Raw genomic sequence first — 26,479 nt, 5'->3', positions numbered from 1 at the left:
AGAACAAGAGTTAATGATACAGACACGCATGCGGAGAGCGATGCATAGGCAGCAACAACTGAGAGATGATTATCAAAGAAAATGAGGCCACCTGTGGTTGGGTGGGGCTGTGGTCATTAGTGAGGCTGCTATAAATAGCTGCCGGTGGGTTTGGCCATTGTGGAGGACTATCTGATCGTTGTGTTTCGTGACTGCTTTGCTGACTTTGACCTTTTGTGTGCTGATTTTTCCCCGCTTTGAAACTAAACCAGAGCAAAGTGTGTGTCACTTTGTGAAAGAAGAAGGACTGTGAATTGCCTCACAGCTGCAAGCTAAGTATCACAGAACTGATAAGGGACTTGTACAAATTACCAGTTTGTTTGGAGACCAGTGCTCTTTGCTATCCCAAAAGAGGGCTTGGTTTAAGTGAATTTTCCTTATAAAGAACATTGTTTTGAATTTTCAAACGTGTGTGTGTCTGAAATTTGTACCTGTGAATTTTCGGGAGGAGTCTACCAGAGAGCCCGACAGAACACTATGGGCTGCAGCTCAGGGAAGACTAAGTAGCCCACCCAACTCAGAGGACTCGGCGGCAGATGGAAGCAAAGCCACGTTGACGGAGTTTTGAATGCGAGCGAGTTTTATTGGCTGATGTTCTCGGCAGGAAAAATAAAATGAAATGAAATCCATTTTGGAATCGCCCGAGGTCCCCAGTCCCCGCTAAGGAAATCCAGGCAAGACGATGCGAAAACAAGGCTGCCCCTCCCAGGGGAGGACCGTGGGAGAGAGAGAGAAACGCAAATCAGGTAAGAGGTGAAGCCAAGACACCTGTCCGGGGTCTCTTTTTTAAGGTGGGTCTCCAACCCAGCCTCTGCCACCGACGTCTCGTCTTCGAAGCCGCTTCTCCCAAAGTCCACATTTCATTCTGCCTCTGTTCCACCCCCTTTCTCCAGAAAAAAGTAATCATAATAATAATAATAAACCATCTTGCAACCTGGGTCGAAAAGTGAGGCTGTGGGCAGGGGGAGAAAGGTGCCAAGTGACAAACGGCTAGGACAGTTTGAGACCCTCTGCTTTCTCGAGGAGTAGCCACCGGCGAGGCTCTGCCAAAGAAGCGAAAAGAGGCCAGCTCTTCGTTCACGTCCAAAGTGGAACTGCCATTGGCCCAGGAAGCTCCATCTCGCTCCAAACATCATCCAGGCGGTTGAGAACGTCACACGACCCCCGATGGAAATTTTGCAGGAATTGGAGGGGGGGGAGTGAACGTCAGCATCGATTCACGGAGAAAGGGGGGGGGGGGTCCCCCATTCCTTCAACTGATCCTCCCAAGATCAGCTCAGCCTCTTTCAGCCCACAGATGTAGAGGGTTCCCTCATTTCTTTGTAAAAATGTTTTTTTTTGGGGGGGGGGGGTGTTTCTGGCATGAGTAAGGAACCCCTGGATGAAAATTCAAGCATCGCTCTATGTGGCTCGAGGCCCTATACCTGGTTTTAAGGGGTTACCAGGCTGTGCCGGGCAATACTTGAAGCTGTCAGGAAGACAAAAAGACTTAGAAGAACCGAGGACAATCCATTTTTTTTGCAAATAAATAAGATAAATAGAAGGGAATTGGGAGGTGGGGAGGTTCCACCCCACCTGTTTTGATCCGTACAGGTGAAGGGAGGGAAAATAAATATATATTTTATGTGCCACAAAAGGGGGAGGGGGGGATCTGTCGCCCACATACTCCCTTCGAACGATGAGGTCCTTCAAAAATCTCTCCTGCACCCCCCTCCCATCCAGGTAAAAAAAATTCAGGAGAGGAACCCAAAAAGAGAACCAAGATTAATTGATGCACCTTTGCTTGGTGCCTCAAGAGCAGCTCCGAGTCACAAAAGGGCCCCTAGCAAGGCGACGAAGGCGATGACACCGCCTCCCTTCCAAAAACTTCTCCCCATAGAATCCCTTTGGCAGGCCTGACGCCTTTCCGAGCCATGGGATAAGAAAGCAAGAAACCAAACCGGACCAGGTGCTCAAACCTTGCCTGGACCGGGACGATTTTGGGGGCCTACGTAGGGCAGGCGAGATGCTGTCAGCCCTCCACTCCATCCTCCGAGAGGGAGGGAGAAGCGTCCGACCTTCAAATGAAGACTGATGGCCAAGGGGGCTGCCTGGGGCCAGGGCAGGGGGTGGTAGTGGTGAGAGCAGAGGTTGGAGGTGTGTTGACTTCCAAGGCGCAGGAGGAGTTTGAAGGGGGAGCCGACCTGAAGGAAGGAAGGGAGACGTCAAGAAGAACAACAGAAGTAGCCCTGGACTTACGACCACCGCTGAGCCCAAACGTTTCTCGTTGCTAAGGGACATTTATTTATTTGATTTATTAATTTAGACTGCTATGCCGCCCTTCTCAAACGGCTCAGGGAGGCGACATGTTCGTTGAGTTTTGGCCCCATTTTATAACCTTTCTTGCTGCAGTTAGCAATAGCAGTAGCCTTTAGACTTATATACCGCTTCTCAGTGCTTTTCCAGCCCTCCCTAAGCAGTTTACAGGATCAGCCTCTTGCCCCCCAACAATCTGAGTCCTCATTTGACCCACTTAAGAAGGATGGAAGGCTGAGTCAACCTGGAGCCGGTGGTGAGATTTGGACTGCTGAACTACAGCTAGCAGTTAGGAGCCTGTAGGGCTACACTCTAACCACTGAGCCCCCTGGCTCCCTTCCTTCCTTCCCTCCCTTTCCTCTCTCCTTCTCTCCTTCTCTGTTTCTTTCTTTCTTTCTTTCTTTCTCTCTCTCTCTCTTTCAATAACATTTAGACATATACCGCTTCACAGTGCTTCTCCAGCCCTCCCTAAGCAGTTTACAGAATCAGCCTCTTGCCCCCAACAATCTGGGTCCTCATTTGACCCACCTGGGAAGGATGGAAGACTGAGTCAACCAGAAGGAAGGGAGGGAGGGAGGGAGGGAGGGAGGGAGGGAGGAAGGGAGGAAGGAAGGAAGGAAGGAAGGAAGGAAGGAAGGAAGGAATAGCATTTAGACTTATATACCGCTTCCTAGTGCTTTGACAGCCCTCTCTAAGCGGTTGACAGAATCAGCCCCAACAATCTGGGTCCTCATTTGACCCACCTGGGAACGATGGAAGACTGAGTCAAGCTGGAGCCGGTGGTGAGATTTGAACTGCCCAACTACAGCTATCAGTTAGCTGAAGGGAACCTGCAGTGCTGCACTCTAACCACTGTGCCACCTCCCTTCCTTCCTTCCCTTTCCTCTCTCCTTCTCTGTCTCTTTCTTCCTTCCTTTCTTCCTTTCCTTCTTCCTCCCTCCCTCCCTCTTTCTCTTTCTTTGCTTGCTTTTTTCTTTCTCTTTCTTTCTTTTTCTTTCTCTCTCTTTCAATAGCATTTAGACTTATATACCGCTTCACAGTGCTTTTCCAGCCCTCTCTATGCAGTTTACAGAACCAGCCTATTGCCCCCAACAATATCTGGGTCCTCATTTTATCCACCTTGGAAGGATGGAAGGCTGAGTCAACCTAGAGCCGGTAGTGGGATTTGAACTGCCCACCTACAGCTAGCAGTTAGCTGAAGTAGCCTGCACTCTAACCACTGCGCCACCCTGGCTCCTGTCGGGATGCAAATGTCAGCCCTGTAACTTAACCGAGCCACCGTCCGCGTCCGCTTTGGGTTCCCCAGACAGCTTACCTGAACGCGCCCCTCGGTTTAAACAGCTCTGGTCTCGGCTTCGATCTTCTGTTCTCCGTGGAGACTGTCCACCTCCTGCACCTGGGCCACGTTTTGCCGGATGGCGATCTCGGGGCCTCCGCCGTAGAGCGTGCTCAGGTAGGTCCAGGTCTCCTCCGAGATCTGCCCGTAATCGGCTCCTGGAAAAGGTGAGAGAGAGAGAGAGAGAGAGAGACGATCGGGAGAGATTCCGGCAAGCATTCGAACTCGGAGCCTTAAACACCGTTCCGGGCAGGTTGGGTTTCAGTCTTTGATTGGCTTGAGGGAGACTGGTGGGCCGCAGCCTGTCCGAAAATATGCAGTTTTATTCTTCAGTGCAAAATATCTTCTGTTTCAGTCTTCTCTCTACAGGAACTTTACTTTAGCTGTATTCAGCTTATTTACAAGTGGATATTAAACCAGTCCAGGTTTCTTCATATCACTATTACTAGAAACCTAGAAGATTGACGGCAGGAAAAGACCTCCTGGTCCCTCTAGTCTGCCCTTATACTATTTCCTGTATTTTATCTTAGGATGGATCTATGTTTATCCCAGGCATGTTTACATTCAGTTCCTGTGGATTCTTCCTTCCTTCCTTCCTTCCTTCCTTCCTTCCTTCCTTCCTTCCTTCCTTCCTTCCTTCCTTCCTTCCTCATTCATAGAAACCTAGAAGATTGACGGCAGAAAAAGACCTCCTGGTCCATCTACTCTGCCCTTATACTATTTCCTGTATTTTATCTTAGGATGGATCTATGTTTATCCCAGGCATGTTTACATTCAGTTCCTGTGGATTCTTCCTTCCTTCCTTCCTTCCTCATTCATAGAAACCTAGAAGATTGACGGCAGAAAAAGACCTCCTGGTCCATCTACTCTGCCCTTATACTATTTCCTGTATTTTATCTTAGGATGGATCTATGTGTTATCCCAGGCAGGTTTAAATTCAGCTCCTGTGGATTGACCAACCACGTCTGCTGGGAGTTTGTTCCAAGCATCTACGACTCTTTCAGTCAAAGAATATTTTCTCATGTTGCTTTTCACACCCTATGACACAGCATTAACATGCTTTATGTTCTACCTTTTACCTTATTTATTTATTTATTGGATTTGTATGCCGCCCGTCTCCAGAGACTCGGGGCGGCTGACAGCAACAATAAAGCAGTGTACAATAGTCGTCTGATGTTAGGAACAATTAAAAACCCATTAATATAAAAAACCAAACATACATACAAACATACCATGCATAAAATTTTAAAGGCCTAGGGGGAGAGTGTATCTTAGTTCCTCCATGCCTGACGGCAGAGGTGGGTTTTAAGCAGCTTGCGAAAGGCAAGGAGGGTGGGGGCAATTCTAATCTTTGGGGGGTTGCTAATCCTGACACAGCCAATGAGATTTTCCTCTTGCTCACCTTGTTTGACCTGCATGTGTCCGCTTCCTTTGGCGACGGCAATTTTGGTGTTGTCGATTGGACCGGGAGGCTCTGGGGGGAAATAAGAACAGGGACCGGGAGGCTCTGGATGTGGTTTGGCCAAAAACAAGATACATATACATATACATATATATATACTGTATATGTCAAATGTTTTTTTAGCTGGAATTTTAAAATTAAGGGAGACTAGGATGGTCCCATATCGGCCATATATATATTTGGTCTTTTAATGCAGTGTTTCCCAACCTTGGCAACTTGAAGATACTTGGACTTCAAATCCCAGAATTCCCCAGCCAGGAAATGGCTTCCCCCTTCCTGGGGGGAATTGACTGTGACCATCACAACCCCAAGGCTGGGCATTGTTGGGAAGGACCAAGGAAGAGGAGAATCAACTTTCAATCAGCAGTGAAGCCGATGCCACTTCCTGGCTCCACATGGGTGGGTGGGTGTCCCCCATCACCCCCTCGCCCCCGCCAGCGTCTCACCATTGTCCTTCCCTTTGACGAAGGCCTCCCACTCGCGGAACCACTGCATGCTGATGCAGAAAATGACGCTCGGACACTCCTCTGCCTGGAAGGCTTTGTTCAACTGGAGGGGGGGGGGAGAGATGGAGAATGGAGGGAGGGGTCAGGCTGGGGGTGGGCGGGAATGAAACCTCCCAGGGGGTCAAATTAATCGGGACAGAGCTAGGAGGGACCTTGGAAGTCTTCTAGTCCAACCCCCTGCTTGGCCAGGAAACCCTACACCACTTCAGAGAAATAGTTATCCAACATCTGCTTAAAAACTGTCCAGTGGCGGAGCATTCACAACTTCTGGAGGCAAGATGTTCCACAGATTAATTTTTCTAACTGTCAGGAAATAAGACTAATGGCTATTGCTATTATCCTTCCTTCCTTCCCTCCCTCCCTCCCTCCCATCCTCCTTCTTTGGCTGACTTCAGTAACTTTCAATCCTATCTTCCTTCTTTCCTTCCTTTTTATTTTGAAGGTTATGGCCGGTCACTCAACTTCCCTTCCTTCCTTCCTTCCTTCCTTCCTTCCTTCCTTCCTTCCTTCCTTCCTTCCTTCCTTCCTTCCTTCCCCTTCCTTCCTCCCTCTTTCTTCCTTTTTTCTTTCTTTCCTTCCTTCCTTCCCCTTTCCTCTTTCTTTCTTTCTTTTTGTTTCTTTCATTTTCTCTCCTTCCTTCCTTCCTTCCTTCCTTCCTCCTTCTTCCCTCCCTCCCTCCTTCCCTCCTTCCTTCCCTAACCCTGCCCACTGCCAGTTCAATCCTCACTCAACCTTCCTTCCTTCTGAGGTCACTAAAACGAAGACCCAGAGTGTTGGGGGGCAATACGATTACTCTCTGTAGACCAGTGTTTCCCAACCTTGGCCACTTGAAGGTATTTGGACTTCAACTCCCAGAATTCCCCAGCCAGCGGATGCTGGCTGGGGAATTCTGGGAGTTGAAGTCCAAATATCTTCTAGTGGCCAAGGTTGGGAAACACTGCTGTAGACTGCTTAGAGAGGGCTGCAAAAGCGGTCGATAAGTCTAAATGCTATGGCTATTGTTGCCTGCACATTCCAGATCCCCCTTTCCAGCTTCCAAATCCCTTTCTTTAAATCGGGAGGGAGGCCCTTTCGTAAACCCAGCCTGCTTCTCCCTCTGGACCCACCAACGCGACCCCTTACCCCACACCAGGCCTCCTGGAGGGGGGGGAACGCTTACCTTAATGAAGGTGTCGATCTCCACTTTCCTCCGCTTAGCCAGGGCTTCGATTTCCACCTGGCACACCGAACAGACATAGAGGTGATTCACGGCTGGGCCACCCCCAAACCTGAGCATGGGGGGGAAAAAAAAACCCAAGTACTCAGCCAAATGGCAACCTTCGTCCCGGGATCAAACCCCGGCAGGGAATTCTCTACTCCAGATGGACAAGGTGAATTTTCCCGGCTCTTGTCACTCGCAAGATCAGGAGGCGTAGAGAACGTCAGAGAGTTAGACCCGTGGGGGAGGGCCTTCTCTGTGGCAGCCCCGGCTCTTTGGAATCAACTACCCGCCGAGGTCCACCCTACTGGTTTTCCGAAAGGCCCTGACTACTACTACTACTACTACTACTACTATTATTATTATTATTTATTATATTTGTATGCCACCCCTCTCCGAAGACTCGGGGCGTCTTTTAATTCTGGCCAAGACATGATCCGATTGGAATGTTTGATGGTATGATTGTGGTGATGATTTTTAAGGGTTCTATATTAGTATTAATTGCGATATTAACTATTTTATATTGTTTTAAAACTGCTTACCTGTTATACAGGTATTCCCAAACATTCTGGGGCAGGATCACCACCAGATCGTCAATATAATGGTATTTATTCGGTGGAATTCCTACAGGGGAAAACAAACAGAGAAAAGAGTTTTAACAGGGTCTCCGGAGGAGAAAAGCATTTTGAAATTCCCTCATATTCCCCTGTAACTTGCAATCTAGTTAAGGCGTGGTCGTAGGTGACGTCATACCAAACGGCCAAGCCTTGGACAAATATCGGTGGCTGAGGAAGCTATCTATCTATCTATCTATCTATCTATCTATCTATCTATCTATCTATCTATCTATTTACATACCTACCTACCTACCCACCTTCCATTTAATCTATCTACCTACCTACCTATCATTGTCTATCAGTTTATCTATCTATCTATCTATCTATCTATCTATCTATCAATCATCTAATCTATCTATCTATCTATCTATCTATCTATCTACCTTTCATTTAATCTATCTATCATTGTCTATCAGTTTATCTATCTATCTATCTATCTATCTATCTATCATCTAATCTATTTATTTATTTATCAATCTATCATCTAATCTATCTATCTTTCTATCTATCTATCTATCTATCTATCTACCTTTCATTTAATCTATCTATCATTGTCTATCAGTTTATCTATCTATCTATCTATCTATCTATCATCTAATCTATTTATTTATTTATCAATCTATCATCTAATCTATCTATCTATCTATCTATCATCTAATCTATCTATCATCTAATCTATCTATCTATCTATCTATCTATCTATCATCTAATCTATCTATCTATCTATCTATCTATCATCTAATCTATCTATCTATCATCTAATCTATCTATCTATCTATCTATCATCTAATCTGTCTATCTATCTATCATCTAATCTATCTATCTATCTATCATCTAATCTGTCTATCTATCATCTAATCTATCTATCTATCTATCTATCAATCTATCATCTAATCTATCTATCTATCATCTAATCTATCTATCTATCTATCTATCTATCTATTATGTAATCTATCTATCTATCTGTCTATCATCTAATCTATCTATCTATCTATCTATCTATCTATCTATCTATCTATCTATCTATCTATCTATCATCTAATCTATCTACCTACCTACCTACCTACATTGCAACTGTTCTTCATAGGTTTTACCCTCCAGTCCCCTAGTCCTCCTTGTTGCTCTTCTCTGCACTCTTTCTAGAGTCTCAGCATCTTTTTTTACATCATGGCAACCAAACCTGAATGCCGTATTTGCTGCAGAGGAGCCCAAAGGGTGACGCCCACCCACCCGCAGTGCCCGCTTACCTCCATGGGAGCAGAGGAAGAGGTGGTTGCTGATGGGCCCAGGCTCCGTGAAGGTGTTGAATTTGTTCAGCCATTCGCGGGAGATGTAAAACTGCAGCAGTCCAGGCTCCTTCATGGTGGCCAAGGAGACCACCTTCTGCCGCTCCCGGACGGCCTCCTCGCTGCTTTTTCTGCAAGACGCAAAGGGGAGGAGACAAAAAGAGTCTGAAAAGGCACCAGGGAGAGAAAACAAGAGAGGGTGAATTCTAGTTTTGTCCTAGGTGAGAAAGCTGGCTGCTGGCTTTGGGCCCTCTACCAGGAGATGGGTGCGTTCCACTCCCAGCTTAGGCATAAAAGCCAGGCGGGCGACCTCACGTCAACTACTAGGAGATGGGGAGTTCTAGTCCCACCATGGACATCAAAGCCAGGCAGGTGACTTTGGGCCAATCGCTAGGAGACAGTGAATTCTAGTCCTATCTTAGGTATGTAAACCAGCTAGGTGACTTTGGGCCAATCGCCAGGAGACGGTGAGTTCTAGTCCTATCTTAGGTACGAAAACCAGCTAGGTGATTCTGGGCCGATCACCAGGCAACGGTGTGACGGTGGGCTCACCTGTGGTCATTAAGTCAAGGACTACCCTCACCTGTAAAATAAGACGTAAGCCTCGGCATTCTGCACGACCGTTTCGTGCACTTCCGTCACGTACTGGTCGTCGAATTCATACCACTGGCCGTTGATCATGTTCTGGCAGTAGGCGATGTAATGTCCACCTAGGAAACATAGAAACATAGAAGATTGAGGGCAGAAAAAGGCCTCCTGGTCCATCTCGTCTGCCCTTATACTATTTCCTGTATTTTATCTTAGGATGGATCTATGTTTATCCCAGGCAGGTTTCAATTCCGTCACTGTGGATTGACCAACCACGTCTGCTGGAAGTTTGTTCCAAGCCTCTACTCCTATTTCAGTCAAATAATATTTTCTCAGGTTACTTCTGATCTTTCCCCCAACTGACCTCAGATTGTGTCCCCTTGTTCTTGTGTTCACTTTCCTATTAAAAACACTTCCCTCCTGGACCTTATTTAACCCTTGAACATATTTAAATGTTTCGATCATGTCCCCCCTTTCCCTTCTGTCCTCCAGACTATACAGATTGAGTTCATGAAGTCTTTCCTGATACGTTTTATGCTTATGACCTCCCACCATTTCTGTAGCCCAGGGGTCTCCAGCCTTGGCAACTTTAAGACTTGTGGACTTCAACTCCCAGAGTTCCTCAGCCTGAGGAATTCTGGGAGTTGAAGTCCACAAGTCTTAAAGTTGCCAAGGTTGGAGACCTCTGCTGTAGCCCATCTTTGGACCGAGAGGCCGAGAGCTGAAGCCGGGGGGCTTAGTCTACCCGACGCCCCGAATCTGTTCAGGGAACCCAGGGACGCGAAGGAAGGGGGCTTACTGCCGGCCGTGCCGTGGTGGCAGATGACCGAGAGGAGGTCGTAGCTGGTGACCTTGGAGAGGCTCTCCTTGGCCAGGAAGGGCCGGAGGTCCAGGCCTTCCAGCGGGAAGGAGACGTGGCTGTTGATTTTGAAGGAGTACATGACCTCGTGCCGGAACCGCTTCAGGTGGATGCAGAGAACCTGGGGAGGGAGGGAGGGGGCAGAGGAGGAGTTTGAAAAATCCCTGCAGAGATCATAACCCATTGGCTGCTCTTGGGGGAAAGTCACCATTTACCCTCCACCCGCTCCTGTTTCCTCCTCTTCCTTCCTCCTTCCTTTTCCTTCCTTCCTTCTTCCTTTGCCCTTCTTCCTATCCTCTATCCGTTCCTTCCTTCTCCCTTTCTCATTTTCCTTCCTTCCTTTTTCCTTTTCCCTCTCCATTCCTTCCTTCTTCCTTTCCTCTATCCGTTCCTTCCTTCTCCCTTTCTCATTTTCCTTCCTTCCTTTTTCCTTTTCCCTCTCCATTCCTTCCTTCTTCCTTTCCTCTGTCCGTTCCTTCCTTCTCCCTTTCTCATTTTCCTTCCTTCCTTTTTCCTTTTCCCTCTCCATTCCTTCCTTCTTCCTTTCCTCTGTCCGTTCCTTCCTTCCCCCTTTCTCCTCCTTCCTCTCTCCATTCCTTCCTTCCTTTTCTTTTCTTCCTTTCCTTCACATCTCCATTCCTTCCTTCTTCCTTTCTTCTATCCGTTCCTTCCTTCCTTTCTGTTCCTTCCTCTCTCCATTCCTTCCTTCTCCCTTTCTCCTCCTTTTCCTTCCTTTCTTTCCTCTCTCCCCTCTCTTTTCCCCTTTCTCTTCTTCTCCCATTCACTTCCTTTGCCCAAAAGGTACTTTTTCAAGAGGCAACTGGACGTTCTTTGTTTTTCCTTGAAGACCTTTTGCTTCTCATCCCAGAAGCGTCTTGAGTTCTGACTGAATGATGGGGAATCCCTTCCCCTTCCTTCCCCTGTCCTTTTCAGAAATATACCTCCCCAATGTAATTCACCCTGCCCCCGTCTTCCCTTCTTGCCCCACGCTTCCAGTGGTCGTGATGGTGGTGGGACATATATTTCTCCCTCTGCAACGGCAGAGAACGTCGTTGACCAAAGAAAAAATGGAGCCAAGCGTTGTTGGCAAACCCACGCAAGGGGAAAGGGCTCACCTCGGGCAGCTGGAGCACTTTACAATACTTGACTCCGTTCCGCAACCTGGAGAAAGAACAAAGAAGGAAAAGGGATTCCTCCAGGATTTCTCTCTCTTTTTAAAAAATAAAAAAGTTTTCATTGAAATTTTAAAAGATTAAAAAGAAAACAAACACACACACAAACAACAAAAAGGAAAATAATAGAAAAAACAAAACAAAAACACATACAAATAACAATATGAATACAGTGTTCCTTCAATTTCCGCAGGGGATGCGTTCCGAGACCGCCCGCGAAAGTTGAATTTCCGCGAAGTAGAGATGCGGAAGTAAATACACCATTTTTGGCTATGGACAGTATCACAAGCCTTCCCTTAAGACTTTAAACCCCTAAATTACCATTTCCCATTCCCTTAACAACCATCTACTCACCATTATTACTGGTACTCACCATTGAATAAGACACTTAGTGATCCTGATATTTATAAACATAATTATTTATTAACTATAATTATTTTTTTGTTATTTATTTGCAAAATTTATTAGTTTGGTGATGATGTTCGACGTCATCGGGTGGGAAAAACCGTGGTATAGGAAAAAAACCACGAAGTATTTTTTAATTAATATTTTTTGAAAAACCGTGGTATAGGCTATTCGCAAAGTTCAAACCCACAAAAATCGAGGGAACACTGTACATTTACAAGCTAAAAAGAAGAGAAATATATATATGTGTGTAAATTGAAAAGAGAGAATTATATCTTTCCTTTAAAACTAAATGAATGGAAGGAAGAGGAAGTGTCCTCCAGGATTTCTCAAACAAAGCCTGGCAACTTTTTAAAGATCTCTGGACTTCCAGGTCTCAGAATTCCTCAGCCAACTTTCTCCCAATCCGCTAATTTAGTTCGCTTCTGGGCTGTTCCCAATTTTATTCTCCCACCGAGATGCTCAGCGTTGTTCCTGGACATTTGCAAAACTGGGGAGCCTCCAGGGAAATTAAGGGGGGGAGGAAGGGGTGTTGTGGGAAGGGAGGACTTCCCCCCCCCACTAGGGAGGGGGGGGGAAAGGGACTTACTTTTTACACCTTTCACAGCTGTACATGTTGTCGCCTAGAAGAGAAAGCAAGACGAAGGCAGGAGAGGTTAGCGGACGAAGACCCACCTTGTTCATTTCCTGCTCTCTCGCTCTCTCCCTCCCTCTCTCTCTTTCTCTCCCCCCCATCCCTCCCAAAAGAAAACTAGGCAAGGATGACTTGGTTTGTGCTTTGATGGGGGACCACCAGGTGATCAAACTGGAAGCTTAAACACAAACCTATGCGTCTATAGTAGTCAAACCACTTTTTACGATCAAAACTGGGACCAGCACATCCACTGCTACGTAAGGCAGCTTTTCACCGAGTCACATCTAATTGTATTATTATTATTATTATTATTATTATTATTATTTATTAGATTTGTATGCCGCCCCTCTCCACAGACTCGGGGCGGCTCACAGCAATGATAAAACAATATACAGTAACAAATCTAATATATTATATACATACATACATATATACACATATATACGTATGTATCCCAGTGACCGATAAGGTCCCACAGAGTTTATTTATTAGATTTGTATTTATTTATTTATTTATTAGATTTGTATTTATTTATTTATTTATTTGATTTGTATTTATTTATTTATTTATTTATTTGATTTGTATGCCGCCCCTCTCCGTAGACTCGGGGCGGCATACAAATCTAATAAATTGGCCTTCTCCGGGTCCTGTCAACTAAACAATGTCGGTTGGCGGGGCCCCAGGGGAAGAGCCTTCTCTGTGGCGGCCCCGACCCTCTGGAACCAGCTCCCCCCGGAGATTAGAACTGCCCCCACCCTCCCTGCCTTTCGTAAACTCCTTAAAACCCACCTTTGCCGTCAGGCATGTGGGAATTGAGTCATCTCCTCCAGGCCTATACAATTTAAGTATGGTATGTCTGTGTGTATGTATGTTTTAATAATGGGGATTTTAATGTTTTCTTTTTTAATCGTTAAACTTATTAGATTTGTTATGAACTGTTTTCTATTGTTGTTGTGAGCCGCCCCAAGTCTACGGAGAGGGGCGGCATACAAATCTAATGAATAAAATAGATAAATAAAATAAAAATACATATATACATATATGCATACATATATATGTTTTTTCTGTCGAATCCCAATGAGAGGATATGGCTAGCTGATGAGGCTAGAATAAGACCGAAATAGATCTATCCTAGTCTCCCTTAATTTTAAAATTCAGCAAAAACATGTGACACATACAGAATATAGTTTGTCGGCTCTGAACAAAGTTAACTGCCTTGGAAATGGCTTCGGGTTGGGCCGAGAGGCAAAAAGGAAGCTGTGGTGCTTCTTCAATATACCAGGGTGATTCAACACAAATAACATGCAACCCTTCCCTGGTACAGAGTTGAATGGATTAGATACTGAAGCCTAGAGGTTAATTCTCTGCCTCACAAAGCAAAGGCTGCAAGTTCAAATCCCAATGAGACGGTATGGCTAGCTGATGAGGCCAGAACAAGGCTGAAATAGATCTATCCTAGTCTCCCTTAATTTTAAACATTCAGCAAAAACATGTGCTACACAGACACACATTTGTGTGTCTGTGTGTAAGTGTGTGTAGGTTGTTGTGAGTTTGGGTTTTCCCCATAGAAACATAGAAGACTGACAGCAGAAAAAGGCCTCCTGGTCCATCTCATCTGCCCTTATACTATTTCCTGTATTTTATCTTAGGATGGATCTATGTTTATCCCAGGCAGGTTTCAATTCAGTCACGGTGGATTCTTCCTCCTTCCTTCTCTTCTTCTCTTCTTTCCTTCTCTTTCTTTTCTTCCTTCCTCCCTCTTCCTCATTCATAGAAACATAGAAAATTGATGGCAGAAAAAGACCTCATGGTCCATCTAGTCTGCCCTTATACTATTTCCTGTATTTTATCTTAGGATGGATCTATGTTTATCCCAGGCATGTTTCAATTCAGTTACTGTGGATTTACCAACCACGTCTGCTGGAAGTTTGTTCCAAGGATCTACTACTCTTTCAGTAAAATAATATTTTCTCACATTGCTTCTGATCTTTCCCCCAACTAACCTCAGATTGTGTCCCCTTGTTCTTGTGTTCACTTTCCTATTAGAAACACTTCCCTCCTGGACCTTATTTAACCCTTTCACGTATTTAAATGTTTCGATCCTGTCCCCCCTTTTCCTTCTGTCCTCCAGACTCTACAGATTGAGTTCATGAAGTCTTTCCTGATACGTTTGATGCTTAAGACCTTCCACCATTTTTGTAGCCCGTCTTTGGACCCATTCAATTTTGTCAATATCTTTTTAATATTTCGAGCGACATATTCAGCGAAATCACATTCACCACCATCAGGCTGAAGTTCCTGGCTTTGTGCTGCTTCGAATATGCCCTGCAAACTCACCTTTCAACTCGTCTGCGGCGAAAAAGGCAGCCAGGCAGTCTTCCAGGGTCACCACGGGCCCCCAAAACCAGCTGGGGATACAGGACACCACAAACCTGGAGAAGGAGGCAAGGAGAAAGGCAAGTAGATTTCACCACTGCTGCGAGGACAATAGAGCCGTGTTTCTTTAACTTTAGCAACCTTAAGAGGCGTGGACTACAACTCCCAGAATTCCCTAGCGGGGCTCGATACCTGAAGGCGCTTCCAAGACCCACCGACCTGCGGATGTATTCCATGATGAAGGCCACCCAGCCCTGCGAGGCGGCGTAGTTGTCCCCGCACGCTCCTGCCTTGATGGGCACGTTTTGGTAAATGGCTGAATGCAGCTTAGCCAGATCTTCTTTCCCGGGAATCGGCAGCGACAGGTCTTGGAAAGTCTCTACGGTGGTGGAAACCTGGAGAGAAGGAAGGAAGTGGGAATGAAAGTCAAGGAATGAGGACAGACATTCAATCCCGCAGCTACCAGGTTTCCCCCAAAATGAGACCTCCCACGATAATAAGCCCAACCGGGGCTTTTGAGCACAGGGCAAAAAGGCCAAGCGGTTATTTCAGGGTGCAAAAAAATATAAGACAGGATCTTATTTTTGGGGAAACACAGTATCTGTCCGTCCATCCATCCATCCGTCCATCCATCCATCCGTCCATCCATCCATCCATCCATCCACCCACCCACCCACCCGTCTCTGTCTGTCTGTCCACCCACCCACCCACCCGTCTCTGTCCGTCCGTCCATCCACCCATCTCTGTCCATCCGTCCACCCATCCATTAGATTTGTTTTCGCAGGAATATTGTTTTTATTATTGTTGTGAGCCGCCCCGAGTCTTCGGAGAGGGGCGGCATAAAAATCTAATAAATAATAAAAAATAATAATAATCCATCCATCCATCTGTCCGTCGATCCATTCATTCTGTCTGTCTGTCCGTCCGTCCATCCATCCACCCACCCATCTCTGTCTGTCCATCCATCAACCCACCCATCTGTCTCCGTCCATCCGTCCATCCATCCGTCTCTGTCTGTCCGACCGTCCGTCCACCCACCCACCTGTCTCGGTCTGTCCATCCATCCACCCCACCCACCCATCTGTCTCAGTCTGTCTACCCTGTTTTCCCCAAGATAAGGCATCCCCTGATAATAAGCCCAATTGGGCTTTTGAGCGCATGGCAATCAGGCCAAGCGGTCATTTCCCCCCGCTCTCGCTGGGCCCAAAACCTGGTGTGACTTGCAGCCACAGCCGAAGGAGGTGGTAGTGGGGAAGGAACGGCTTCTCTCCCAGAGGGCAGAAACTCACTCGGTCACAGGTGAGGCACTGGACGAGGCTGAGAATGGACCCGTCGAAGATGTCCGAAATGACGCTACGGTAACGTAACTCTTTCTTCCTTTTCCCAGAGGTCAGCAGCTGAGCTGAAGGAGAGGAGGCGGATAAAAACACAACGACTGGGGCAGGAGAAAAGAGGCTGACCAGCAGCGATTAGGCACCTTGTGTGCAACTGGACACCAAAAGCAACAGCACTTATATACCACTTCGCAGGGCTTTACAGCCCCTTAGAAACATAGAAGATTGAGGGCAGGAAAAGGCCTCATGGTCCATCTAGTCTGCCCTGATACTATTTCCTGGATCTTATCTTAGGATGGATCCATGTTTATGCCAGGCACGATTAAATTCAGTGATTGATCTACCATGTCTGCTGGAAGTTTGTTCCAAGCATCTACGACTCTTTCAGTCAAGTAATATTTTCTCATGTTGCTTTTGATCTTAACCCCAACTAACTTCAGATTGTGTCCCCTTGTTCTTGGGTTCACTTTCCTATTAAAAACACTTCCCTCCTGAACCTTATTTAACCCTTTAACATATTTAAATGTTTTGATCATGTCCCCCCTTTTCCTTCTGTCCTCCAGACTCAACAGATGGAGTTCATGAAGACTTTCCTGGTCAGTTTTATGCTTAAGACCTTCCACCAATTTTGTAGCCTGTCTATGGACCCGTTCAATTTGATCCATATCTCTTTGTAGGTGAGGTCTCCAGAACTGGACACAGTATTATTCCAAACGTGTCCAAGTGGTTTATGTGGGTTGAGGCAGGTAGGATTTCCTTAAGTACCATTTGTTGGAGTCAGAGGAAAGGGAGGGTCCTGCCTTCTCTTTCTGCTCAAGATCCCCATGGACAATTGGGGGGCCACTGTGGGACACAGAATGCTGGACTCGATGGGCTTTGGCCTGATTCAGCAGGGCTCTTCTTAGGTTCTCTCCCTCCCTCTCCCTCTCTCTTCCCTTCCTTCCTCTTTCTCTCTCCTTCCTTCTTTCTCTTTCTCTATATTGGTTGAGGCAGGCAGGGTCCCCTTGGCTCCCATTTGTTGGGGGGAAAGGGAGGGTCTTGCCTTCTCTTCCTGCTCAAGATCCCCATGGACAATTGGAGGGCCATTGTGGGACACAGAATGCTGGACTCGATGGGGCTTTGGCCTGATTCAGCAGGGCTCTTCTTAGGTTTTACGATCCGCATCGTGTAGACGCGTTCTCCTCCTACCTTTCTTCAGCACGTATGAAGGTCCCAGCCGCACCGGGCTGGAATGTGGAGGATTCGAGAGCTTGGCGTAGACATCGTGGTGGACGGGGCTGCAGGGCCGCGAGGAGCATCGTGGGTAGGCGTCATTATCTGGTTCTGGGAATGGACAGAAGCAGTTGGGAATGATGAGGTTTTTATTGGTTTTGCTTATTAAGCACAACAAAGAACGTTCCTCCTGCGCCGACTCAGGAAGCTCAAACTGCCCCAGGAGCTGCTGATCCAGTTCTACAGAGGAATCATTGAGTCTGTCATCTGCACCTCTGTAATTGTTTGGTTCGGTTTTGGAACCCAACAAGACCAACACGGACTTCAGAGGAGAATCAGAACTACTGCAGAACAAAACAATTGCCTTCCGTTGAGGACCTGCAGACTGCAGGAGTCAAAAAGAGGGCGGTGAAAATATTTACACCCCCCTCACAATCCTGGATATTACAACTTCTACCCACCAAATGTTGCTATAGAGCCCTGCACACCAAGACAACTAGACACAAGGACAGTTTTTTCCCCAAATGCCATCACTCTGCAAAACAAATAATCCCCTCTATTCACTATTCACTAAGGCTGCATTACTATTACTACCAGTCTTCTCATCGTCCCTATCACCCATCTCCTCCCATTTATGACTGTAAGACTATAACTTCTTACCTGTATCCTTACGGTTTATATTAATATCGATTGTTTCCCAATTGCTTATTTCTACCTGATGACAATTATTAAGTGTTGTATACCTCATCTTTTTATGTCCCCTGAGAGCATCTGCACCAAAGACAAATTCCTTGTGTGTCCAACCACACTTGGCCAGTAAAAAATTCTATTCTATTCTATTCTACTCTACTCTACTTTAAGACAACTGTATCTTGTCTTTTTATGAACACTGAGAGCATCTGCACCAAGGACAAATTCCTTGTGTGTCCAACCACACTTGGCCAGTAAAAAATTCTATTCTATTCTATTCTACTCTACTCTACTTTAAGACAACTGTATCTTGTCTTTTTATGAACACTGAGAGCATCTGCACCAAAGACAAATTCCTTGTGTGTCCAACCACATTTGGCCAGTAAAAAATTCTATTCTATTCTATTCTGTTCCACTCTACCCCACCCCACCCTACCCCACCATTCTGTATTCCTTAAATTTTTATGCATCCCATTCCCCTGTAAGATGACACTGGACAGCTTTAAAATGCAGAGAGAAGGAGAAAGAAGAGAAGATAAAAAGGAAGGAAGGAAGGAAGAAGACGAAAAGAGAGATGGAGGGGAAGTGGCAAGGTAGGAAAAGAGAAAAAATGAGAAGGAAGTTACTGCACTGGCTGCTGATCAGTTTCCGGTCACAATTCAAAGTGTTGGTCATGACCTTTAAAGCCCTACATGGCACTGGACCAGAGTACCTCCGGAACCGCCTTCTACCGCACGAATCCCAGCGGCCGATAAGGTCCCACAGAGTTGGCCTTCTCCGGGTCCCATCGACCAAACAATGTTGTTTGGCGGGCCCCAGGGGAAGAGCCTTCTCTGTGGTGGCCCCAGCCCTCTGGAACCAACTCCCCCCGGAGATTAGAACTGCCCCCCCACCCTCCCTGTCTTTCGTAAACTACTCAAGACCCACCTTTGTCGCCAGGCATGGGGGACTTAGGATATTCCTTCCCCCTAGGCCATTACAAGTTATGCTTGGTATGTTTGTGTGTATGTTTGGTTTTTATAATAAGGGTTTTTAGTTGTTTTATTAAATTGGATTGTGTTACATGTTGGTTTTTTATCATTGTTGTTAGCCGCCCCGAGTCTGCGGAGAGGGGCGGCATACAAATCCAATAAATAAATAAATAAAATAAAATATATATATGGGTGGGAGGATGAGAAGATGGAGGAAGAGAGGGAGAGGATGGAAGTGAGAGGAAAGGGATTGGAATGGAAGGGGGAGGGAGAGAGGGAGGAAGGAAGAAACATGGGAAGAGAAAAGAGAAGAAAGATAAATGAGAAAGGGAAGGAAGGAAGGAGAATGGAGGGAGGGAGGGAGAGAAGGAAGGAAGGAAGGAAGGAAGGAAGGAAGGAAGGAAGGAAGGAAGGAAGGAAGGAAGGAGAGGTATGCTTCACTCACGGACCCTACCTGGGGTCCTCGCAGGGCTGGTGGGTCGAGGGGGTGGGAGGAGCCCTTCCGGGGAAGCCCCGCCCTCCACCGCCATCACCGAGGTGTCGATGTCGGCGTCTTCGTCCACTTGCTCCGAGTTGCTCCGCCGTTGGTGGCAGGAGAACTTCCGCTCCTTCATCCGCTCCTTCTCGGAGATGCCGCGCCGCCGCCTCCTCCTGCAACAGCAGCTCCGCCTCCACGCCGCCCGCTTTGCTCTGCCCGTCCCCTTCCCCGCGGTCGCTGCTCGAGTCGCAGGAGAGGAACTCGTCCTCCGAGGGGCTGCGGTCCCCCCTCTCGCTTGTCGTCCGTGTCGCTCGCGTCCGAGTCGCGCAGCTCAGCCGCCGTCGGCTCCTTCAGCTCTTCGTGGAGTTGTCCATCAGGCAGCGGAGGAATTCTTGGGTGTCCTGGGAAAGGGGGGCAGAAAGAGACACAGCCGTCCCTCTAACGAACTGCAAAAAAAGTTTCAGTGGTCCAAGACCCGAATCTGAATTTCCTACTCAGTTAAAAGTTTGCATCCCTTGTCCACCACCCCCAAACTTGTCACATTGGGGAAGAGCCTTCTCTGTGATGGCCCCGACCCTCTGGAACCTGCTCCCCCCAGAGATCAGAATTGCCCCCACCCTCCTCGCCTTTCGTAAGCTCCTCTGTCATCAGGCATGGGGGGGATTGAGATATTCCTTTCCTCCCCCAGGCCTATACAATTTATGCATGGTATGTTTGTGTGGATGTTTGGCTTTTTAATAAGGGTTTTTTGTTATTTTAAATATTAGATTTGTCATAGGCTGTTTTGTTATTGTTGTTAGTCGCCCCGAGTCTACGGAGAGGGGCAGCATACAAATACAAATCAAATAAATAAGTAGATAGATAGAGAGAGAGAGAGAGAGAGAGAGACAGACAGACAGACAGACAGATAAAGTAGGTAGGTAGGTAGGTAGGTGGGTGGGTGGGGTGGGTAAATAAATAAATAAATAAATGAATAAATAAATAAATAACCCACTCAGTTTGTGCCAGCGTGGCCGGTCCTCCTTCCACTTCCACCCAGGTGGGCGGGCATGGGATGTCCTTGATCCTCTCGAAAGAATGCTTTGTGGCTGCATCCTGAAAATCCCCCCTCCCAAGTTCCCCATCAACATCAGGCCTTCTAGAGATAGTGTGGCAGGCCGTTTTATCGCCAACCTCTGCACCGGCCTTGACATGGGGTCCATTTCCGTCTCATCCGAGGGAAGCTGCTCACCTGCTGTGCGTAGCCTCGGAACATGGGGTTGATCAGCTTGATGCTGTGAGACAGGCTGCTGGGGACAACGTAACTCGGGCTGGGAGGAAGGGAGGACAAGCAGAGATCACAGGAAAAAAAATAGAGATCACTTATTGATTGATTGATTTGATTTTTTTTTTTAATGAGAAGTTACATAATAAATAAAGGTGGAGGATGAGGAGACAAAGGAAGAGAGGGGGAGGATGGGAGAGAGGAAGGGAGAAGAAAGGGATAGGAATGGAGGAAGGAGGGAGAGAGGGAAGAAACATGGGGAAAGAGAAGATCAAAGAGAAAGGGAAGGAAGGAAGGAGGGAGGGAGGAGAATGGAAGGAGGGAGGGAAGGAAGGAAGGAAAGGAGAGATAGATGGATGGATGGATGGAAGGGAGGGAGGAAGGAAGGAAGGAAGGAAGGAGAATGGAAGGAGGGAGGGAGAGATGGCTGGAAGGAAGAAGGAAGGAAGGAGGAGGAGGGAGGGAGAGTGGATAGATGGAAGGAAGGAAGGAAGGTATATGGAAGGAGGAAGGAAGGAAAGGAGGGAGAGATGGATGGGAGGGAGGGAGGGAGGGAGGGAGGGAGGGCACTGATGTTGTAGCCTAGTTCGGTAATGATAAGTCTACAAAGAAACCACCAACCTCAGAGATCAGTGGGAGGAGATTGTGTGTTTGTGCTTGTGAGTGTGTGTTTTTCCCATCCATGCCTCCACCCCACCACCAACGCTAAGAATTTACTTCCTCTCACAAACCGGACTCTTCCCCAATGGAACTCACCGTTTTTTGTGCCAGACTTCGGAGATCAGCTTCTGGTAACTTTTGCAGAGCGCCGGCTTCTTGTCGGTTCTCACGAGACCCCCACATTCCAGGAAGAACTGGGTGAGTGGGGGGCTACAAGGGAGGCAAGAAGCTGGTGAGAACATTTCGGTCCACCTCATGCAAAGTCACATAGAAACATAGAAGATGGACGGCAGAAAAAGACCTCCTGGTCCATCTAGTCTGCCCTTATACCATTTCTCGGAGAGGGGCGGCATACAAATCTAATAAATTATTATCATTATTATTATTATTATTATTATTATTATTATTATTATTATTATCATTATTATTATTCCCTGTATTTTATCTTAGGATGGATATATGTTTACCCCAGGCAGGTTTAAATTCAGTTCCTGTAGATTGACCAATCACGTCTGCTAGAAGTTTGTTCCAAGCCTCTACTACTCTTTCAGTCAAATAATATTTTCTCACATTGCTTCTGATCTTTCCCCCAACTAACCTCAGATTGTGGCCCCTTGTTCTTGGGTTCACTTTCCTATTAAAAACATTTCCCTCCTGAACCTTATTGAACCCTTTCACATATTTAAATGTTTCGATCACGTCCCCTCTTTCCCTTCTGTCCTGCAGACTCTACAGAATGGTTCAGTAATACAATCCAGGTAGATTGAGTGCATAAAATATTGTTTAGTTTAGGAAATATCTTAGTCAAGAAAGAGTTCTAATCATTCAGTTAAACCAAACGGGGCAGACGTTTCACTCAGCGACCTAAACTTTGGGCTCTGGTTGCGGTCATTAACCTGCAACGAATTTTCTCCGACCTACCAGTTCGAAAGAGCCTGGAGAGCCGCGTTCATGTAGCACGAATTCCCGAGATTTTTCATCCCCGTAAGGCCTAGACAGGCAGAAACAGGAATGCGTAAAGCTCTGTAAAACCCTTTTATTTCTGTTTGTAACTCTGGCTCCCACCCCGCCACAGCTGCAACCCCCCGCCCCCCCCAGCAGTGGGGGTGTACTATTCCTTGTATAGGTCTAAGGTCACATGGTTGGGCAAGCCCAGATGTGATCCAAAACCACATATGGGTGCTCAGTTCACATTATGCTGTTAGCATAATTTAGCATGAGTTTTGAACCCTAGGCGTTGCAAACACGGAGCTCTGGGTAGTCCTGAAGGCCTGGGGAACGTCCAGGCTTGTAGCAAAATGTCACAGGAGTGTATTTGCTGACCCCTCAAAGCTTACTGCCAAAACTTCCCTAGATTTTGCCCTTGCATTTTGCAACATAGGAACATAGAAGACTGACGGCAGAAAAAGACCTGATGATCCATCTAGTCTGCCCTCATACTATTTTTTGTATTTTATCTTAGGATGGATCTATGTTCATCCCAGGCCTGTTTAAATTCAGGGGCTGTGGATTTCCCAACTATGTCTGCTGGAAGTTTGTTCCAAGGATCTACTACTCTTTCAGTCAAATAATATTTTCTCATGTTTCCCATTATACATACATACGTACAAATTAAATTAATTAAAATAGTGTATAAGTACTTAAATATATATCACGTGGATTTTCCTTTATCGCCGGTGGTCCTGGAACGCAACCCCCGCGATAAACGAGGGAACACTGTATGTGAAGACCACCCCTCCTCCCAGGCAAAACACACACACGCAAACACACAAGAGACTCACCTCTTGGTTTGAGGTCGTCGTCTTCGGATTCCGATTCCCCTTCATCAGCGACGGCAATCGGAACTGCTTTGACCGGATGGACAGGTGGCAGAACCTCCTGGAGCAGGGAGGGGGAAAGCAAGATTTGGGGTGGGGTGGGGGGCACAGTGTTCTCCTCGGAAAGCCGTCATCCAGGTCCTCGCAACACACTCTCGCACACATACCCGGAAGCAACCGATGCTTCTGGGCACCCATGTGAACCTCGTGAGCCAAAACGAGCTCTCAGCAACTCTTTCGCGCCCTTGACCCGAGGGGATGGACGGGAGAAAGGAGGGAAAAAGCGAACACGCAGTCCACACAAACCGCTCCGCTACCTGTTCCACAATTTGGAAGGCAGGCTGGTAGGATGGGAAGCCAGGTTTTGGTCCAGGAACACCTCCTTCTCGCAGGCGTAGCACCATACCGATAGGTGGTCAGGTTCACCGTCAGATTGTGCTTTTTGGCCTGGGGGGGGGGGTTGAGGGGGGTGAAAAGAAAAAAAAGGGGGGAGAAAAATCAACATCTAAATTGCAATTAGGGTTTGTGACTCACAGACATCATCAACAACAGCCAAGCAGGAGGGTTTTCATAGTGATATAATAACAGTGTTCAAAGGGACCTTGGAGGTCTTCTAGTCAATCCCTCTGCTTAGGCAGGAAACCCTACAGCACTTCAGACAGATGGTTATCCAACATCTGCTTAAAAACTTCCGGTGTTGGAGCATTCACAGCTTCTGGAGGCAGGCAGTTCCACTGATCAATGATTCTGACTGTCAAGAAATTTCTCCTTAGTTCTAAGTTGCTTCTCTCCTTATTTAGTTTCCACCCATTGCTTCTTGTTTTATCCTCAGGTGCTTTGGAGAATAGCTTGACCCCTCCTTCTTTGTGGCAACCCCTGAGATATCGGAAGACATTTATTGTTTAAGTTTTATTAGATTTGTATGCCGCCCCTCTCCGAAGACTCGGGGCGGCTCACAACAACAGCAAAAGTACAAATCCAATACTGTATAAGTTAAAAGCAATTTAATTGTGTCTCCCCTGGTCCTTCTTTTCCTTAAACTAGCCGGGGCCGCCACTGAGAAGGCTCTTCCCCTGGGGCCGCCAAGCGACATTGTTTGGTTGACGGGACCCGGAGAAGGCCAACTCTGTGGGACCTTATCGGCCGCTGGGATTTGTGCGTTTCCGTAGGTATTCTGGTCCATCAGTGAACTTAACTCAACTTTACCAACGTCTCTCACCTGGGCGTGCCAAGTGCTGTGGTCTTCAAAGGACTCTCCGCAACCAACATAATGGCAACCGACCTAGAGAAGCAGAGGCTCATTAAAAGCAGGAGCAAATTTACTCGAAATTGTAAGGCGGTTGGGTTTGTAACACCGGCACGAAAATCCTGTCTTTGTGCCCTGAAAGGACTCTCCGCGGCCCACTTTATTTATTTATTTATTACTATTTATTACTTAGATTTGTATGCCGCCCCTCTCCGAAGACTTTAACTCACCAGATTTGACAATGGGAGGAACACAACAGCCCCCTTCGCAAAAGTTTGGTTACAAAGTAGGGGGGGGGGGAGAGGTGTCTTACCTGCAGGCAGGCCCAGAGATTTGGTCCTCCAGCACCACAGGACTGGCACGTTCCCTAAATTCACAAAGAAGAGGGAGGGGGGGTTATGGTTAGCTCTGGCCCAGCTCCTGCCCCAAGGACTGTGGATGTGGGGGAGACATCCACATGCTGCAGGCCTGTTTTGCCCCCGGTGGAATCTGCTGATGAAGGCTCCTCTGACCAAGAAAGACATGAGTGACAGGGAGGAGGAGAGTGTGGCAGACAGCTCAGAAGGAGATCAATTATCTAGCTCCTCCTTGGATTCAGAACAAGAGTTAATGATACAGACACGCATGCGGAGAGCGATGCATAGGCAGCAACAACTGAGAGATTATTATCAAAGAAAATGAGGCCACCTGTGGTCGGGTGGGGCTGTGGTCATTAGTGAGGCTGCTATAAAGAGCAGCCTGTGGGTTTGGCCATTGAGGAGGATTATCTGATCCTTGTGTTTCGTGACTGCTTTGCTGACTTTGACCTTTTGTGTGCTGATTTTTCCCCGCTTTGAAACCAGAGCAAAGTGTGTGTCACTTTGTGAAAGAAGGACTGTGAATTGCCTCACAGCTGCAAGCTAAGTATCACAGGACTGATCAGGGACTTGTACAAATTACCAGTTTGTTTGGAGACCAGTGCTCTTTGCTGTACCAAAAGAAGGCTTGGTTTAAGTGAATTTTCATTATAAAGAACATTGTTTTGAATTTTCAAACGTGTGTGTGTGTCTGAAATTTGTACCGGTGAATTTTTGGGAGGAGTCTACCAGAGAGTCCGACAGAACAGGGGGGGAGGGTCATTCTTTGTCAAGTGGACCAGGTGTCCATTTGGCTGATTTTTGCAGCCTTATTTGAAAAGAAACCATCGCAAAAACAACATATATGGTAGAAAAAACCCCGTGCTCTTTCTAATGGAATAAAAATGAAGATGATTGAAAGTAAGAAAACAGAGAGCTCTCTTTCATCGCCTTCAATCATCTTCATTAGAAAAAGCAAAGGTTTTTTTCCCTATCGCTCTCTGTTTTCTCACCTTTGATCATCTTCACTTTTATTCCATTTGAAAGAACATGTTTTTCCCCCCTATCATATATGTTGTTTAAGTTTTATGCTTTTAAATATGTCAAAGGGTTAAATAAGGTCCAGGAGGGAAGTGTTTTTAATAGGAAAGTGAACCCAAGAACAAGGGGACACAATCTGAAGTTAGTTGGGGAAAAGATCAGAAGCAACATGAGAAAATATTATTTCACTGAAAGAGTAGTAGATCCTTGGAACAAAACTTCCAGCAGACGTGGTAGATAAATCCACAGTAACTGAATTGAAACATGCCTGGGATAAACATAGATCCATCCTAAGATAAAATACAGGAAATAGTATAAGGGCAGATTAGATGGACCAGGAGGTCTTTTTCTGCCATCAGTCTTCTATGTTGTTTTTGTGATGGTTTCTTTTCAAATAAGGGTTCAGTTTCACCTGGTCCACTTGACAAAGAATGACCCCCAAAATGTTGACACGACTCCTGGTTGTTTCCTGACATCCTCATTTTTGTTCCCAACTATACTGAAGCCGCTTACCTTGGACTTGAATAGCATTTCTTCCTTGGTGACCTCACCTATGCTATCCAGGTGAGGACAGAGGTCCCGTGGGTCCTCCATTTGGGGCCCGGGGCTCCCCCTTAAAGGGAGCAGAGGAAGAGCTCGGAGAAAAAGGAGACTTTCT

General features: G+C 46.6%; 1 protein-coding gene across 1 annotated transcript; it reads right to left on the bottom strand.

Annotated features, from left to right (window-relative positions):
- Positions 1-601: 601 nt before the first annotated feature.
- On the bottom strand, positions 602-26,479 carry USP20 (ubiquitin specific peptidase 20). Its single transcript, XM_070758658.1, is given in 28 exon segments — positions 602-2,222; positions 3,650-3,828; positions 5,073-5,144; positions 5,579-5,681; positions 6,798-6,906; positions 7,379-7,460; positions 8,701-8,870; positions 9,323-9,449; positions 10,127-10,307; positions 11,302-11,347; positions 12,353-12,386; positions 14,735-14,829; positions 14,993-15,168; positions 16,063-16,175; positions 17,296-17,430; positions 19,435-19,619; positions 19,621-19,745; positions 19,747-19,826; positions 19,829-19,859; positions 20,690-20,768; positions 21,479-21,592; positions 22,304-22,373; positions 23,164-23,270; positions 23,526-23,604; positions 23,607-23,646; positions 24,419-24,481; positions 24,759-24,812; positions 26,335-26,479. Coding segments are annotated over 27 exon segments (2,712 nt in total). The 5' UTR covers positions 26,416-26,479; the 3' UTR covers positions 602-2,222; positions 3,650-3,667.

Source organism: Erythrolamprus reginae, chromosome 8 (genome assembly GCF_031021105.1).
Source record: "Erythrolamprus reginae isolate rEryReg1 chromosome 8, rEryReg1.hap1, whole genome shotgun sequence".
Lineage (NCBI taxonomy): Eukaryota > Metazoa > Chordata > Lepidosauria > Squamata > Dipsadidae > Erythrolamprus > Erythrolamprus reginae.
The sequence above is the reverse complement of the archived record's forward strand: the minus strand, read 5'-3'. Positions and strand labels throughout refer to the sequence as shown.